Source organism: Cololabis saira, chromosome 2 (genome assembly GCF_033807715.1).
Source record: "Cololabis saira isolate AMF1-May2022 chromosome 2, fColSai1.1, whole genome shotgun sequence".
NCBI classification, from domain to species: Eukaryota; Metazoa; Chordata; class Actinopteri; order Beloniformes; family Belonidae; genus Cololabis; species Cololabis saira.
In genome coordinates this window covers 54377089-54392381 of record NC_084588.1, presented here as the reverse complement: position 1 = coordinate 54392381, position 15293 = coordinate 54377089, and the positions used below count along the sequence as shown (strand labels likewise).

Here is a 15293-nt window from a genome sequence, read left to right as displayed (position 1 = left end):
GTCAAGTTCTAGATTGCACTTTACCACTTTACACTTGTTGTAATAAAGGGTAAAAGAGCCAGATTAAAAAATCTGCTACAGTCAGGGTTAGGGGCACTCAATTCAGATTATGTGAATAAGCCTAATTGTATTTTTTTTTGTATTTAATAATTTTACTTTATTCATTAATTATACATTTGAATGTTTGAAGGATTAGTGTAATTTACACACAGGCTTTTTTTACACACACACACACACACACACACACACACACACACACACACACACACACACACACACACACACACACACACATATATATATATATATACACACACACACATATATATATATATATATATATATATATATATATATATATGTATATATGTGTGTGTGTGTGTGTGTGTGTGTGTGTGTGTCACAACGCACACACACACACACACACACATATATACGTATATATATATATATATATATATATATATATATATATATATATATATATATATATATATATATATATATATATATATATATATATATATATATATATATATATATATATATATATATCTTCTTTCTTAATGTTCTATGTTGTGGTTTTGGGCTGCTTGTGTCGGGCTGGTTTTCAGAGTCTCGGCCGCTGTTTTTCCTCGTCAGACCTGTCAAACCTGTTTGTGTCGCAGATACTTTAGTCAAGTTTACTTTTACTTCCTCATGGACGGTTTTCTGGGTGTGGAGCTCCGTCTGAAGGCGATCGGAGCAGTTTTTAAACTTCCAGCAGCTCCGTTTGTTGACTAAGATAATTCCTGTTAACGGAGTCCCAGCTGGAACTGAAGGAGAAGGAGCCGACGGTTCGACGCGTCCAGATGTTGGAGCGGAGTCGGTGAACGAGCAGCAGTTCAGGTAGATGATGGTCGTGTTTACACATTCATATTTCAATATTTGTACAGTAAAATTGTTTGATATTATATATATAAACTTTATTACGGGCTCTAGACCCAATATCAAGACATACAACATAAAAAATAAATAACAACTACATAAACACATAAAAACATACTCTTATTCATGAGAGTCTTAAAAGGCACCCATACCAATGTTTCCATAGATAGGATTGATATCTGACAGAACTGCATCTGGGGCTTGTGAGCTTCATTATGATACAGTTTTGCGAATCATCAAGTCTAGACATAAACCTAAACATCAGGTTCCTCAAGAGAGCCTGTAGAGTGCTTAGGCCTGAGTCACAGAAGAGTTTACTAGCACTGGTACTCCTGGGCTTTTTCAGCAGTATCCTCAGACAGTCATTGTATGCTACCTGAAGTTTGCGCAGGGTCTCCTTTTTGTAGTTGACCCATAATGGGGCTGCATACATAGGGGTGCAGTAAGCACGAAACAAGCTCACTTTCACATCATCGGAACAATAATGGAATTTCCTGACTAGCATGTTTGCTTGGACATACAACATGCGTCTCTGCCTGTACATGTCAGCATCATCTTCCATCTTGTCAGTGATTATGTGCCCAAGATATTTTGTACAGTTAGACACACAAAGGGATTGCCCTGACAGGTAAAACATTGGAAAGTGCAGCATCTGATCCTCCTTGGTCCTACATATCAATACAACACTCTTTTTTGCATTGTACTGTATATCAAACTCAACCCCATACTCTGAGCATATATCCAACAGCTGCTGGAACCCTACAGTGCTGGGGGACATAATGGCCAAATCGTCTGCGTACATCAGATGGTTTACCAGAGTGTTCCCTATCAGACAACCTGTCTTACACTTCCCCAACTGCTTGGACAGGTTGTCCATGTAAAGGTTGAACAGGGCTGGAGACAGAAGCCCCCCCTGCCGTACACCATTCCCTACACTGAAGGGTGAGGATAGACTGTTTCCCCATTTAACCTGCATACTTTGCTTGCCATACCAGTAAACCAGGATACGTATGATGCATCCAGGCACACCCCTAAGCATGAGTTTAGTAAAAAGCATATTCACTGTGCCTGTAGTGATTCTAGTTGTGAAGAGGGATGTATGAGGCATTGGGTGAAATTATGGGAGAATTCATTTTTATAGTCTCTGCAACACAGAACCTTAAGCGAAAAAGAAGACTGGCCTTTTTAGAAAAGTAAGGAAATGGCGGGCGCAAAAAAAAAAACTGGATTTATAAAACTGTGTGCACGCACACTTGCACGCAATGTTCGCTTTAAAAATCACAGTCCAGCTGGAAGGTTGCGCAGGGGAATAAATCACACTTCCACATATATAAAAAGATAGATAGATAGATAGATAGATAGATAGATAGATAGATAGATAGATAGATAGATAGATAGATAGATAGATAGATAGATAGATAGATAGATAGATAGATAGATAGATAGATAGATAGATAGATAGATAGATAGATAGATAGATAGATAGATAGATAGATAGATAGATAGATAGATAGATAGATAGATAGATAGATGGGAAATTCAACTGTCCAGCAGCTCATCAAAACATAAAAAACAAACACACTTCAGACAAACTAAAATATAGTCCAGTTGTGGCAGAGGTGAGTGTGTGTGACAGAGTTCAGGAGGAGTTAAACAGTCTTATTGCTGTAGGGACGAAGGATCTCCTGAACCTCTCCGTTCTGCAGCGCAGTGAGAGGAGCGACCGCTGCCGCTGCAGCTGAAAATATCCCGTCAGATCACGCTTCCACATAGATCACGCTTCGACATAGACATCAACATTTATCCACATAGACATCAACATTTATCTATGTGGAAGCGTGATCTGACAGGGTATTTTCATCTGTCAAATCATCCTACCTGCCAATATCAATGTGGAAGCGTGATTTGACGGGTTTTTTTCTTCCGCCGAAGCGTCGTACACATAGATCTATGTGAAGCACTTTCTGACTTCCTGCTGTTAAATCGTCTATTTGCATGAAAAAGCCTTTGAAAAAAAAGAAACTGAGATAAAAGAAACGGGGATGGTACGGTAGTATTTTCTGCCGAGGTAGGACACCTCGGCAGAACACCGGCTTGGGTGTACATGGATCTATAAGTCTGATATGTGATGACATTAAGGGCCTGATCTACTAAAGGTTTGCGTGCGTAAAAACGTGTGCAAACTTGACATCACCCGCAAACCAATGTGCAAGCTGATCTACTAACAGCGTGCAAAGAGGACTGCGCCTCTCAAATGAGCAAAATAGCACACGCTATTCATTTAGTAGCTACTTTTGCCCTGATGAATAATCAATATGGGGCGTACCCGCCAGAAAGCGCTAAATACTGGGAGGGGAAAATGCAAATAGGTCCATTTACCACATGCAATGAGATTTACCAAGCCTGAAAATTTTTGCAGGGATTGTGATTGCGTCTGTATTTAATACGTTCGAAAGGAAGGTGCTAATCTGCCCAGCATTACGCAGGGATGCTTGTTGGTGCCTGATTTGAGGACTGGGGTGGGGATGGCTCAACTTGTGGTGAGGATTCTCCACATGCAAAAGGAGAAATATTTTATTTGAATGTTAAATCGAGTATTATTCAGCAAAAGGTTGCCACAGGAGGCACATTCATTTTTTTATTTGTGATAATAAATAAATCACGTGTTTTCATGGAGAAAAAAGTGTTTCTTATTGTGCGCCTATACTTGTTCTGCAGTTGTCATACCCCGGTGTTGTGCCGTATTCAGCACCCCTGCCGTGAAAAGCACCCCCTCGTCTGACAAAAATTATATTCTCATTCCGTGTCATGTTCTGTTTAGCGTCCAGTTTTGTGTTAATGATTCATGTTTAAATGCGCTCATGGATTCCACAATAGTCATACATTCCCACAATCACAGTCACAGATAACAAAAATCGGGTAAATGGTTATTGATGTCATTAATTAATAGCCTGCTTACTGTGTTGTCTTCCATAATATTTGTAAATATATATAATATAAACTCCTAAGTATGTGTTTGTGTGAGTGTGTTTATGTTTATGTTTATTTGTTTGCACTTACAAACATACAAGCATCAAAAAAAGAACAGAAAAAAAAAACAAAGATAAAATGTGCAGGAAAGATCATGAAGCCCGACGGGCTTATAAGCGATCCTCCCCTCTTAAACACACAAATAATTATAATAAACACTTTACACCCCCCCTCCCCACCCAACACCCCCTTCCTCATACGCACATACACACATGTGCATATTTACAACTCATACGAAGAAATATATTATCAGAAACAAACAAAAAGGTCAGCAAACAATTTTATCACTTGAATATAATGAAACCAGAAATTGTTTTAAATTTGTTTTAAATATTGACAAAGATGGAGAGATGTTTACCACGTGTTGATGACTATTCCACAGCTCTACACCACGATACTTCAGCAGAAACTGACCCCTTGTGGTGAGATTCTTAGGCAGATGGATATAATTGGCTTGCCTGGTACTATATTGATGAACATCAGAATTCAGAGTGAAAATTTTTTCAAAACACTCAGGCAAAAGATCTCTCCTAAATCTGGTTTTATAGACAAAAGTACAAATTTGAATTGTGTTTATGTCATACATTTTTAAGAGCTTAAGCTTATGAAATATTGGCAAAGACTGAACAAATGCATTTGAAAACGTGACACTTCTGACAAATCTTTTTTGTAACAGGTAGATCTTCTTAAGACTAGTGTAATAGCTAGAACCCCATACAATGTTACAGTAACTAATGTATGGAAAAATAAGACTATAATACAAGGTCAGCAAACAAGACTTGTTTAAGAAATAACGAATTTTCTTAATTATACCAAGGGATTTCATAGCCTTTGTATAAATGTAATTAATATGCGTTTTCCAACAGAGTTGATCCTCAACTAGAACTCCCAAGAACTTCACAACTTGTACCTGCTTAACCTGATTTCCATCAATATTTAAGAATGCACTTTCTGTGTTATATTTTCTCCTACCGCTGAAGATCATAAAATTAGATTTTTTTACATTCAAAGACAATTTGTTTATTTTAAACCATTTTGAAAATTCATTGAGACCCCTGTTTGCCTCACTTATCAGACAATCAAAGTTTTTGTTTGACATCACTAAATTAGTATCATCTGCAAAAAGAATAGAAAAAATATCTTTAGATACATTAGCCAAATCATTAACATGAATAAGAAAAAATAATGGTCCAAGAATTTAGCCTTGAGGGACTCCACATTGGATAGTAGCTTTACAAGAGACACAATTTTTAAAATATACATATTGCTGTCTATTTTTGAGATAATCACCTAACCAGCTAAGAACATGGCCTTTAAAACCATATCTATCTAACTTTGACAGTAGAATATGATGATTTACAGTGTCAAATGCTTTCGACAGGTCCAGAAAAATACCTAATGCATATTCATTGAGATCTTGTGCCGATATGATTTTATTTACCAGCTGGAGCAGTGCCATGTAGGAAGAATGATTTTTTCTGAAACCGTACTGATGCGTGTATAATATTTTATTCAGTTCCAGATGCTGCAAAATTCTTTTATAGACCAGTTTTTCTAAAATTTTTGAGAAACAAGGTAAAATTGATATGGGTCTGTAATTTGTAAAAAGATTGGGGTCGTCAGCCTTGTATAGAGTGTGTATATATAAATATATTGAAGTATCAGTGTGTTGTTTTTTTTCTTGGTCTACTTATCATTGAATATACGAGGGGGTGCTTTTCACGGCAGGGGTGCTGAATACGGCACAACAATTTGCCTCTTCCACTAATATCTCTTACTCCAACTCGTCAAATTGCATTGCGCAAACCATCCATGGCGCAAACAAGTAAGACAAATAAGGCACGCAACACCTAATTTAAATACTGCAGTTTGCGCCTGTTATCAATTGCGCAAGCATTCTTAGTTGATCACCCGCAAAACACACAACAACAGCACGTGGAAACTTTTTCAGTGCACACGCAATTTAGTACTCTTTATTTAGGATCTTAGTAAATCAGGCCCTAAGAGTATGACATGAATCTGGCTTCATTTCACCACCTCACCACCTGCGTCGCCAGTTCCCCATATCTTAAGACTGTTCCTACGGGAGGGAGCACAATTTTTTTTAGTTTTTTCTTTTTAACGCCCAACCTTTGTGCAGAAGGTGGCTTGCACATCTTTCAAGCCCTGTTTTGTGCACAAGCAAGCTTTATAAATGAGGCCCCAGAGCTGTTACTGGTGACTGAAGCAGCTTTACCGCCTCCGTACGTGTGGAGGAGGCGGAGATTGAGCCGCTGCTCTCCCGCTGTCCGACACTCTGAACCCGCGGAGCGGAGACGCAGAGACCGAGAAGGAGCTCAGTATCAGATCATTATTGTGTTTGTGGGGGAAGAAAGAGCTGCCGACCCGAATAGATCAGAAATATGTGGAGACTAACGGTCCAAGTTCAGGTTCAGGCCTAAAAGGAGGAAATGAACGTGATCAGAAACTCCTCCTGGTCTCTAGTACAATCACCGGATGTTCTGGCTCCATTTTATGAAGGATGGACCCAGTTAAAGATTTAGACCAGAACCAGAACCAGACTGTAAATATGTTTCTTTCTGCTGTAAAGTTGGACTGACGGAGTTCAGTGGAAATGAACTCCTCGCTCTAGTGGTCAGTCGAGGAACTGCAACCACAGCCTTCTGGACTCTCCAGGGTCTAAGGTGTTTCAGTAATTAAGAGTCAATGATGATCCTTTGTCCTGGAGACAAAAACTAAGAGCAAACGTGCAGTGCTTTAAGTGGACAAAAATAAGTGCCGGTACTTCCCTTATTCAACAGTTCAAAGAGTGAGTGTCCGGGGTGAGATGGGTCCTTGATGATTTTCCGGGTGTTGTCCAGCTCCTCCAGGGAGGGGAGAGAGCAGCCCATTATTTCTTGGGCCATTGTGACAACCCTCTGGAGTGCCTTCTTTTTTGCCACTGTGCAGCTGGAGAACCACACACATATGCAATAAGTGAGGATGCTCTCTATGGAGCATCGATAAAAGGACACCATCAGTTGTTGATTTAGATGATGGTTTCTGAGAATTCTCAGAAAGTACAGTCTCTGCTGTGCCTTTTTGAGGATGGTGGTGGTGTTGACACTCCAGGTCAGGTTGTCCTCTATTTCCACGCCCAGAAACCGGAAGCTGGAAACCATCTCCACACAGACCCCGTTGATGAACAGAGGCTGAATGTCTGTCTTTTTCCGTCTGAAGTCTATGATCAGCTCCTTAGTTTTTGCAGTGTTCAGGACCAGGTTGTTCTCTGAACACCACAGTGCCAGCTGAACCACCTCGTTTGATCACCAGTCTGTCTGGTAGGATGGTATTAAATGTGGAGCTGAAGTACACAAACAGTAGCCGAGCATAGCTCCCCTGCCGCTCCAGATGGGACAGAGCAGAGTGGAGCAGAGTGAGCTGCAGCTCCATGTCTCCATCTAGTGGTCGGATAGTAGAAGTGCAGCAGCTTCCTCACTGCTGTCGGACATGAAGCTGAAGAGAAGATCAGTCAGAGCTGGTCGTTGTACATCTACCATGACGTGTGTTTCCTCTGCAGATGAAGGTAGAAGGTGTGTGAGCTGATGTGAATCCAGCAGCATGGATCAGTGTGAGGACAGAGAGGAGGGAGTCCTTCCCTCCAAAACCTCCCCGAGGGGAAAACCTGGGAGAGAAGAAGAGAGGTGAGAGGATCTAACTGTCCATGACTCTTCTGCACGTCACAGTTCAGCCCTCACGTCACCAAACACCTTTATTACAGGAGACCTGGACCTGGACCTGAACCTGGACCTGGACCTGGACCTGGACCAGGACCTGGACCTGGACTTGGACCTGGACCTGGACCTGAACCTGGACCAGGACCAGGACAAGGACCTGGACCTGGACCTGGACCTGAACCTGGACCTGGACCTGAACCAGGACCCAGCTGTGTGTCCTTGAAGAGTGACCGATCAAAAGACTTGGACATTTTCTTTAAAGGACACCAACGTTCTGCTGTAAAGAGGTGAGTGTATCCAAACTCTGCCAGTGATTTATGTTTAATACTTTTTGAATAGACTAAATATTTTTATCTGTATAACTTCTTTTCCATATAAATAGAATATGTACATTTTGAACTTTGTCTTCTATCAGTGTCCATCAGAAAAGAGACTCTCTTGAAACTGAACCCAGCTGTTTGTCCTTGAAGAGCGACCACTCAAGGGAATGGTTCGCTGACTTTAAAAGAGACCAACGTTCTTCTTCAGAGAGGTGAGATGTATTTAAACACATTAAATGTATTTAAATCAGTCCTCATGTTAGGAAATGTCCACATTTCTTCCTGAGTAGATCATGTAGTCCTGGACCCCTGTGGTCCTCCATCACCTGATGGAGATCTGAGCTTCCTCCTCATAGATCTTCATCTCCTGTCAGGAGCTTTTTCCTCTGGTCGACACATCTGGAGGTCTCACCTTCCAGAGGACTGATCCTGATGATGATCCAGAGTTCCTCTTACTGATCCTGATGGTCCAGAGTTCCTCTTACTGATCCTGGTGATGATCCAGAGTTCCTCTTACTGATCCTGATGGTCCAGAGTTCCTCTGACTGATCCTGATGATGGTCCAGAGTTCCTCTTACTGATCCTGATGGTCCAGAGTTCCTCTGACTGATCCTGATGATGGTCCAGAGTTCCTCTGACTGATCCTGATGATGGTCCAGAGTTCCTCTTACTGGTCCTGATGATGGTCCAGAGTTCCTCTTACTGATCCTGATGATGATCCAGAGTTCCTCTTACTGATGATGGTCCAGAGTTCCTCTTACTGATCCTGATGATGGTCCAGAGTTCCTCTTACTGATCCTGATGATGGTCCAGAGTTCCTCTTACTGATCCTGGTGATGGTCCAGAGTTCCTCTTACTGATCCTGATGATGGTCCAGAGTTCCTCTTACTGATCCTGATGATGGTCCAGAGTTCCTCTTACTGATCCTGATGATGGTCCAGAGTTCCTCTTACTGATCCTGATGATGGTCCAGAGTTCCTCTTACTCAGTGTTCGAATTGGGGGGGAGCTAAGGGGAGCTGAGCTCCCCTAAGAAGGACATTGGCTCCCCTGAAAGACTGCTTTTTGAAATTTAGGGGGAGCTCTAAAATATTGGCTGTTTCTTTTTCAGACAGGTTATAGAGTTCGATTTTCTGTATGACCAAATCCGCTCCGACCCGGTGTGTCAGTGATCAGCGCAGACAGACTGCAGCTTCGCCTGAATTATGGTACTGCGTTAAATCGACGGCGTAGGGTCGCAGTACGGTGTGCGTCGCCGCGTACCCTACGCCGAGGGCTCTGCGTCGATTTAACGCGGAACCATAATTCATGCTTTAGCAGAGCTGCGCTCTCGGCCACGCGGACGTGCCGTGCGCTCCGGCGGACAGCGGAGCTCCTGACACAGCTGCAGCTCATCAGCTCATCTATGGAGAAGTTAAAGAGCATCTACCGCTAGCCTCTCCTTTCATCAAGGCAGGGAAGAGAATCAGGCCAGAATAGATGAATGTTATCAGTGACTAAGTTTGTGGTGTTGAACATGTTACTGGACATTCTTGTGCAATTGCTACAAAATAATTTGTTGTTTTTAGTTAATTTCTACAGAAGAATATTTATTTTATTATTATTATTTTATATTAAATACATATTTTACTGTATATTACAAATCATTTTGTGGGGACCCCCTGGCACCATCGAGGAGCCCAAGGCTGGGGGCATCTTAAGACCTCATTATATTTTTTTGTTCAAAGATATAAACGTTTTATATCTTTGAACAAAAAAGATCAGAGAAACAAAGAAATTGAAACAAATAAACAATTTTACTATCAACTTTGTTTTATTAGAACAAAGTTGATACTAAATGTGTTTCTTTTCCTTTTTTCCAAATGAGAATCGATAAGAGAATCGATAAAGAATCGAATCGTTAAGCAGAATCGAAAATGGAATCGGAATCGAAAAAATCTTATCAATTCCCATCCCTAGTAAGACCATTATACAGGATTCTTGAAGGGGTGTTTTGAGCAGAAAAAACGTTGCCTGTGTGTCCCCTTGCTGCTTTTCTTTATTCTTATTAATAAATGAGTTCGGTCATGCAATACGGCTAGTTGAATGTTTTTCACATGGTCTTTAACCCAGCAAGCACCGTTCTAAAAGAGGAGCAAATGATACATTTGTTTATTTATATTGAGACCCGTTATGTTGCCAAATTGCGTCAATTAATTTGCTTCAAAGTGAAAATTTCTTTGGCAGTACCCCCTCCCCGTCCAACCCCCCCGTCCAACCCCTCAAAAATGTTGGCTCCCCAAGGACCCATGGTCCAATTCGAACCCTGCTCTTACTGATCCTGATGATGATCCAGAGTTCCTCTTACTGATGATGATCCAGAGTTCCTCTTACTGATCCTGATGATGGTCCAGAGTTCCTCTTACTGATCCTGATGGTCCAGAGTTCCTCTTACTGATCCTGATGATGATCCAGAGTTCCTCAGCTGCTTCATGTCTCCATCAGTTGTCCGTCTTCTTGATCTCTAACGTTTCTTGGAGCAGAACTGGATCTTGTGAATGTGTGAATGAGCAGAGCTCTCACTGAGGTCTCATGTTCTCGTTGGATCAGCAGGACTAGTAAACCTTAACCACCACCAGTCCTCTGATGGACTGTCCTCATCCAAACAGGACTTCATGGACCTTCTATGCGCAATACTCCCATCCCTTCAAGGGCAATATTATTCTTCCATTCATTTAAGTGCAATATCCCCCCACCCATCCATGTACATTTTTTATCCTCCCATTCACTCTTGTTTATAGTGTGTGTACATATACATTTATGTTTCCTTGCTTACATAGTCTTCGCATGTGTGCACTTTGATGTAGCTGCTGCCTAATTCCACTGTACATGTACATTGATAATAAAGACATTCTATTCTATTCTATTCTATTCTATTCTATTCTATTCTATTCTATTCTATTCAGCTGCTGTTTGTCTCTGTGAGGACAGACATCATGTGACCTAGTTCTTCCTGGTTCCTCCACAGAGTGGACCAGCAGATCTCAGAGTCCCCCAGCGGTCCGTCTGTCCAGCAGCACCAGACCCAGCTGGACTCCGTCTTTCAGGTCTGTACATGAACAACAACTGTCTCCATCTGTTGTCCTGATGTCCATCAGCATGCTGGTCTCTGGAGACCAGTGGACTGTCAGTCTGTTCATCATGGACCTGATGTTTGTCTCCATGCTGGTCTCTGGAGACCAGTGCACTGTCAGTCTGTCCATCATGGACCTGATGTTTGTCTCCATGCTGGTCTCTGGAGACCAGTGGACTGTCAGTCTGTCCATCATGGACCTGATGTTTGTCTCCATGCTGGTCTCTGGAGACAAGTGGACTGTCAGTCTGTCCATCATGGACCTGATGTTTGTCTCCATGCTGGTCTCTGGAGACCAGCGGACTGTCAGTCTGTCCGTCATGGTCCTGATGTTTGTCCCCATGATTTCAGTCTGGTTGTGTCCTTCATGTGGTCTTCTGTTCCAGCTGCTGGAGGACGAAATCGTCATGTTTGTGAAGGACGAGCTGAAGAAGATCCTGAAGGTTCTGAGTCCAGATTACCCAGAGTCCTCAGAGAGTCTGGAGGAGGATGAAGATGAAGAGCAGAAGAGCATCAGAGAGACATTCATGAAGATCACAGTGAAGTTCTTGAGGAGGAGGAAGCAGGAGAAGCTGGCCGACCTCCTGCAGAGCAGTAAGACGTTTCTCTGAACATCTGAGCTGCTGGATAAACCACACCCAATGTCTCAGTAGATGACCAACATTCACAGATCAGACACAACATTAAACCAACTGGAAGGTGGAGGAACTCAGCTCATCTTCTGTTAGGAACATCTCATTAATAGGGTCATTACTATCCCAGTAAATTAAAGTTTTATTCTAAAGAGTTGAACCGTGTGGATTCAATATTCAGTTCCAGCAAACACAAAACAAACACTGGTGTGTCTGAAGTGAATCGTAGAGGAAACACTGTTCTTGTTCTTCTGATTGATCGGAGGGGTTTTTCGGAGGAAAACGCTTCAAAACTCCTCATTGAACCGCTGATCAGTGAATGTTGAAATGTTGATTCTTTAGAGGAAGTAGAACTTGTTGTGGGCTGGTTTTAATCACTAAGTGGTTTTCTTTATTTCATCTTTATTTAGAGACCGTCCCTGCCGTTTGTCAATCCAAACTCAAAGGTCAGCTGCAGAAGAAGCACCAGCATGTGTTTGAGGGGATCATTAAAGCAGGAAACCCAACCCTTCTGGAGCAGATCTACACGGAGCTCTACATCACAGAGGGAGGGGCCGGAGAGGTCAACGATGAACATGAAGTCAGACAGATTGAAGCAGCTTCCAGGAAACCAGACAGAGCAGAAACAGCCATCAGACAGGAAGACATCTTTAAACTCCCACCTGGAAGAGGAGGACCAATCAGAACGGTGATGACGAAGGGAGTGGCCGGCATCGGGAAAACAGTCCTAACGCAGAAGTTCAGTCTGGACTGGGCTGAAGGCAGAACCAACCAGGACATCCAGTTCCTGCTTCCATTCACCTTCAGAGAGCTGAATGTGCTGAGAGAGGAGAAGTTCAGTTTGGTGGAACTAGTTCATCGATTCTTCTCTGAAACCAAAGGAATCTGCAGCTTTGAAGAGTTCCAGGTCGTGTTCATCTTTGACGGTCTGGATGAGAGTCGACTTCCTCTGGACTTTCACAAATCTACAATCGTCAGTGACCCCAGAAGGTCCACCTCAGTGGATGTGCTGCTGACAAACCTCATCAGGGGGAACCTGCTTCCTTCTGCTCGTCTCTGGATCACCACACGACCCGCAGCAGCCAATCAGATCCCTCCTTACTGTGTTGACATGGTGACAGAAGTCAGAGGGTTCACTGACCCACAGAAAGAGGAATACTTCAGGAAGAGGTTCACAGGAGAGGAGCAGACCAGCAGGATCATCTCCCACATCAAGACATCACGGAGCCTCCACATCATGTGCCACATCCCAGTCTTCTGTTGGATCACTGCTGCGGTCCTGGAGAACGTCCTGGAGAAAGTCCTGGAAACCAGAGAGGGAGGGGAGCTGCCCAAGACCCTGACTGAGATGTACATCCACTTCCTGGTGGTCCAGGCCAAACTGAAGAAGGTCAAGTATGACGGAGGAACTGAGACGGATCCACACTGGAGTCCAGAGAGCAGGAAGATGGTGGAGTCTCTGGGAAAACTGGCTTTTGAGCAGCTGCAGAAAGGAAACCTGATCTTCTATGAACCAGACCTGAGAGAGTGTGGCATCGATGTCAGAGAGGCTTCAGTGTACTCAGGAGTGTTCACCCAGATCTTTAGAGAGGAGAGAAGCCTGTACCAGGACCAGGTCTTCTGCTTCATCCATCTGAGTGTTCAGGAGTTTCTGGCTGCTCTTCATGTCCATCAGACCTTCATCATGTCTGGAGTCAACCTGCTGGGAGAGCAACGAACAACTAACCCTTCTTCAACCGGTTTCTATCAGACAGCTGTGGACAAGGCCTTACAGAGTCCAAACGGACACCTGGGGCCTCATGTACTAAGAGTGCGTGGATTTCAACGTGAATCCGTACGTGGAATTAACGAGACCGCAAAAATTCATATGTACAAAGCTGTGCGTTCGCCCAAATCCACGCAGGTTTCTCTGTACATCCCAATCAGCGTGGATTTGAGCGCACATGCGGGAACACAACACTCCGCCTTGTCTCCTCCCTCAAATATATGTTTGAATATGATATGAAGATAATTATCCATTAAAAACCGCTCATCCTAACAAGAAAATGCTCTGAGCGGGAATAAATAATTCATTTTGGGGCATTTAGGGGTGTCGGACTCCAGTCCTCGAGGGCCGGTGTCCCTGCAGGTTTTAGATGTTTCCCTGCTTCATTGCACCATGATACAAGTGACTGTGTCATCAACAGAACTATCCAGACTTTGATGACAAGTTGGTGATGATGATTAATTAGAATCAGGTGTGTTAAAGCAGTGAAACATCTAAAACATGCAGGACACCGGTCCTTCTGGGATTCAGTTTGACGCCTACATTATGGTGTTCTTTGCTTTGCGTTGCGTTCGGTGAAGAGTTTTGGTTTTATTATGATCGTACGGGTTTGTGAATGTTTATGGGCAGCGTTAGTGAATCATTACAACCTGCTTTTCTTGTTTGTATTTTAAGAACCGTCACCAGAATTTTTGGTGGATGAAAAACGGCTCCTCGTTCTGCTTTATTGTCATGCATATTATATACTGACAGATTAAGACCAATGTACACATTATGGATGTCCGCGATCACCACTCTCATAAGTATAACAATGTGAACAAAATACATTTATATTTAAAACATGAAGCATTACGATCTGATTCCTCCGCTGCAGAAATAAAGACAATTTGTGCCGACGGGATTATGAGGTGCAAACGTGAGAAATAAAGAGCAAAGTTGCTGTAACTCGAGTGTTTCATCCGCAGGAGGAGAGACAGGTGTCGTGCCAAAAAGTGATTGAAGGCCAAATACAGTTAATGAAAGGTTGTTTCTGCCTAAATATGACTTGATCTCATTCTTGAGCTTCATAATCTGAAATCTGACGGTTTAGCGCTCTCGCTCAACGGGCTGCTGTGCGCGCTCCCGCGGCCACAAATCAGAAGAAATCAGATTCTGGCAGACAATCACTTTTTGGCACAACACCGGTTTTTGCTTCAAAATTAATTTTAATGTATTTCTGTCCAGACACAGTTATGGGATGTTTAGGATCTGGCTTTTATCTCCAGTAGTCCTCCCATACGGTCGTCATGACGACAGACAGATGTCCGACCTTGCAGCTCCAGCTGAAAGATCATGTTGGTCTGAACCGGAGCAGCTGGTCCAGTTCAGGAGAGAGATCCAGAAGATCCTCTTGGTACCTGAACCAGCTGATGGTCCAGTCTTAGTCCTGGACCAGCAGATGCGTTTGGTGCCTGAGGACTCGCTCCTGATCCTGCCATCAGCAGGTTCCTCTAATGGAGCCAAAGCTCCATCGGGATTTGCGGGTTCCATCGTTGAGCTCCTTTAGTTGTTTGTTCAGATCATGTGGTTGATTGTGAGATTGTTGCAGCTCCACTCTTGTGTAACTTATCTGGTGATATGGGGACTGTCATGTCCTTCACGTGGTCGTGAACTTATTGTTGACGTTACGTTTCCTCATATTCTGCACTTCACTGCATCACCAGTGAGTGTCGCCAACGGACAAAACCTCAGAAAAGTGCGTACAAAAGCCTTAATGTGTGAGTGAAGGACCGCAGCTTTCTACGTTCACGTC

The 15293-nt window shown here is 42.9% G+C and overlaps 2 protein-coding genes across 2 annotated transcripts in view; both read left to right on the top strand.

The window, feature by feature from the left end:
• Positions 1-15293, top strand: part of LOC133418372 (NLR family CARD domain-containing protein 3-like) — a 170944-nt gene that overhangs the window by 48273 nt on the left and 107378 nt on the right. The gene's annotated exons all lie outside the window — the stretch shown is intronic.
• On the top strand, positions 749-13796 carry LOC133418416 (protein NLRC3-like). The gene is made up of 7 exons (XM_061707095.1): positions 749-888; positions 7517-7640; positions 7718-7960; positions 8089-8205; positions 11000-11078; positions 11491-11698; positions 12147-13796. Exons 2-7 carry the CDS (start codon positions 7558-7560, stop codon positions 13739-13741), a joined length of 2325 nt encoding a protein of 774 aa, XP_061563079.1. The 5' UTR covers positions 749-888; positions 7517-7557; the 3' UTR covers positions 13742-13796.

Coding starts and splice junctions, on each gene's coding strand:
- LOC133418416 (XM_061707095.1), top strand. CDS start 7,558: ATGGATCAGTGTGAGGACAGAGAGGAGGGAGTCCTTCCCTCCAAAACC. Junction 7,961..8,088: donor CAACGTTCTGCTGTAAAGAG/GTGAGTGTATCC, acceptor GTCTTCTATCAG/TGTCCATCAGAAAAGAGACT. Junction 11,079..11,490: donor AGCTGGACTCCGTCTTTCAG/GTCTGTACATGA, acceptor CTTCTGTTCCAG/CTGCTGGAGGACGAAATCGT.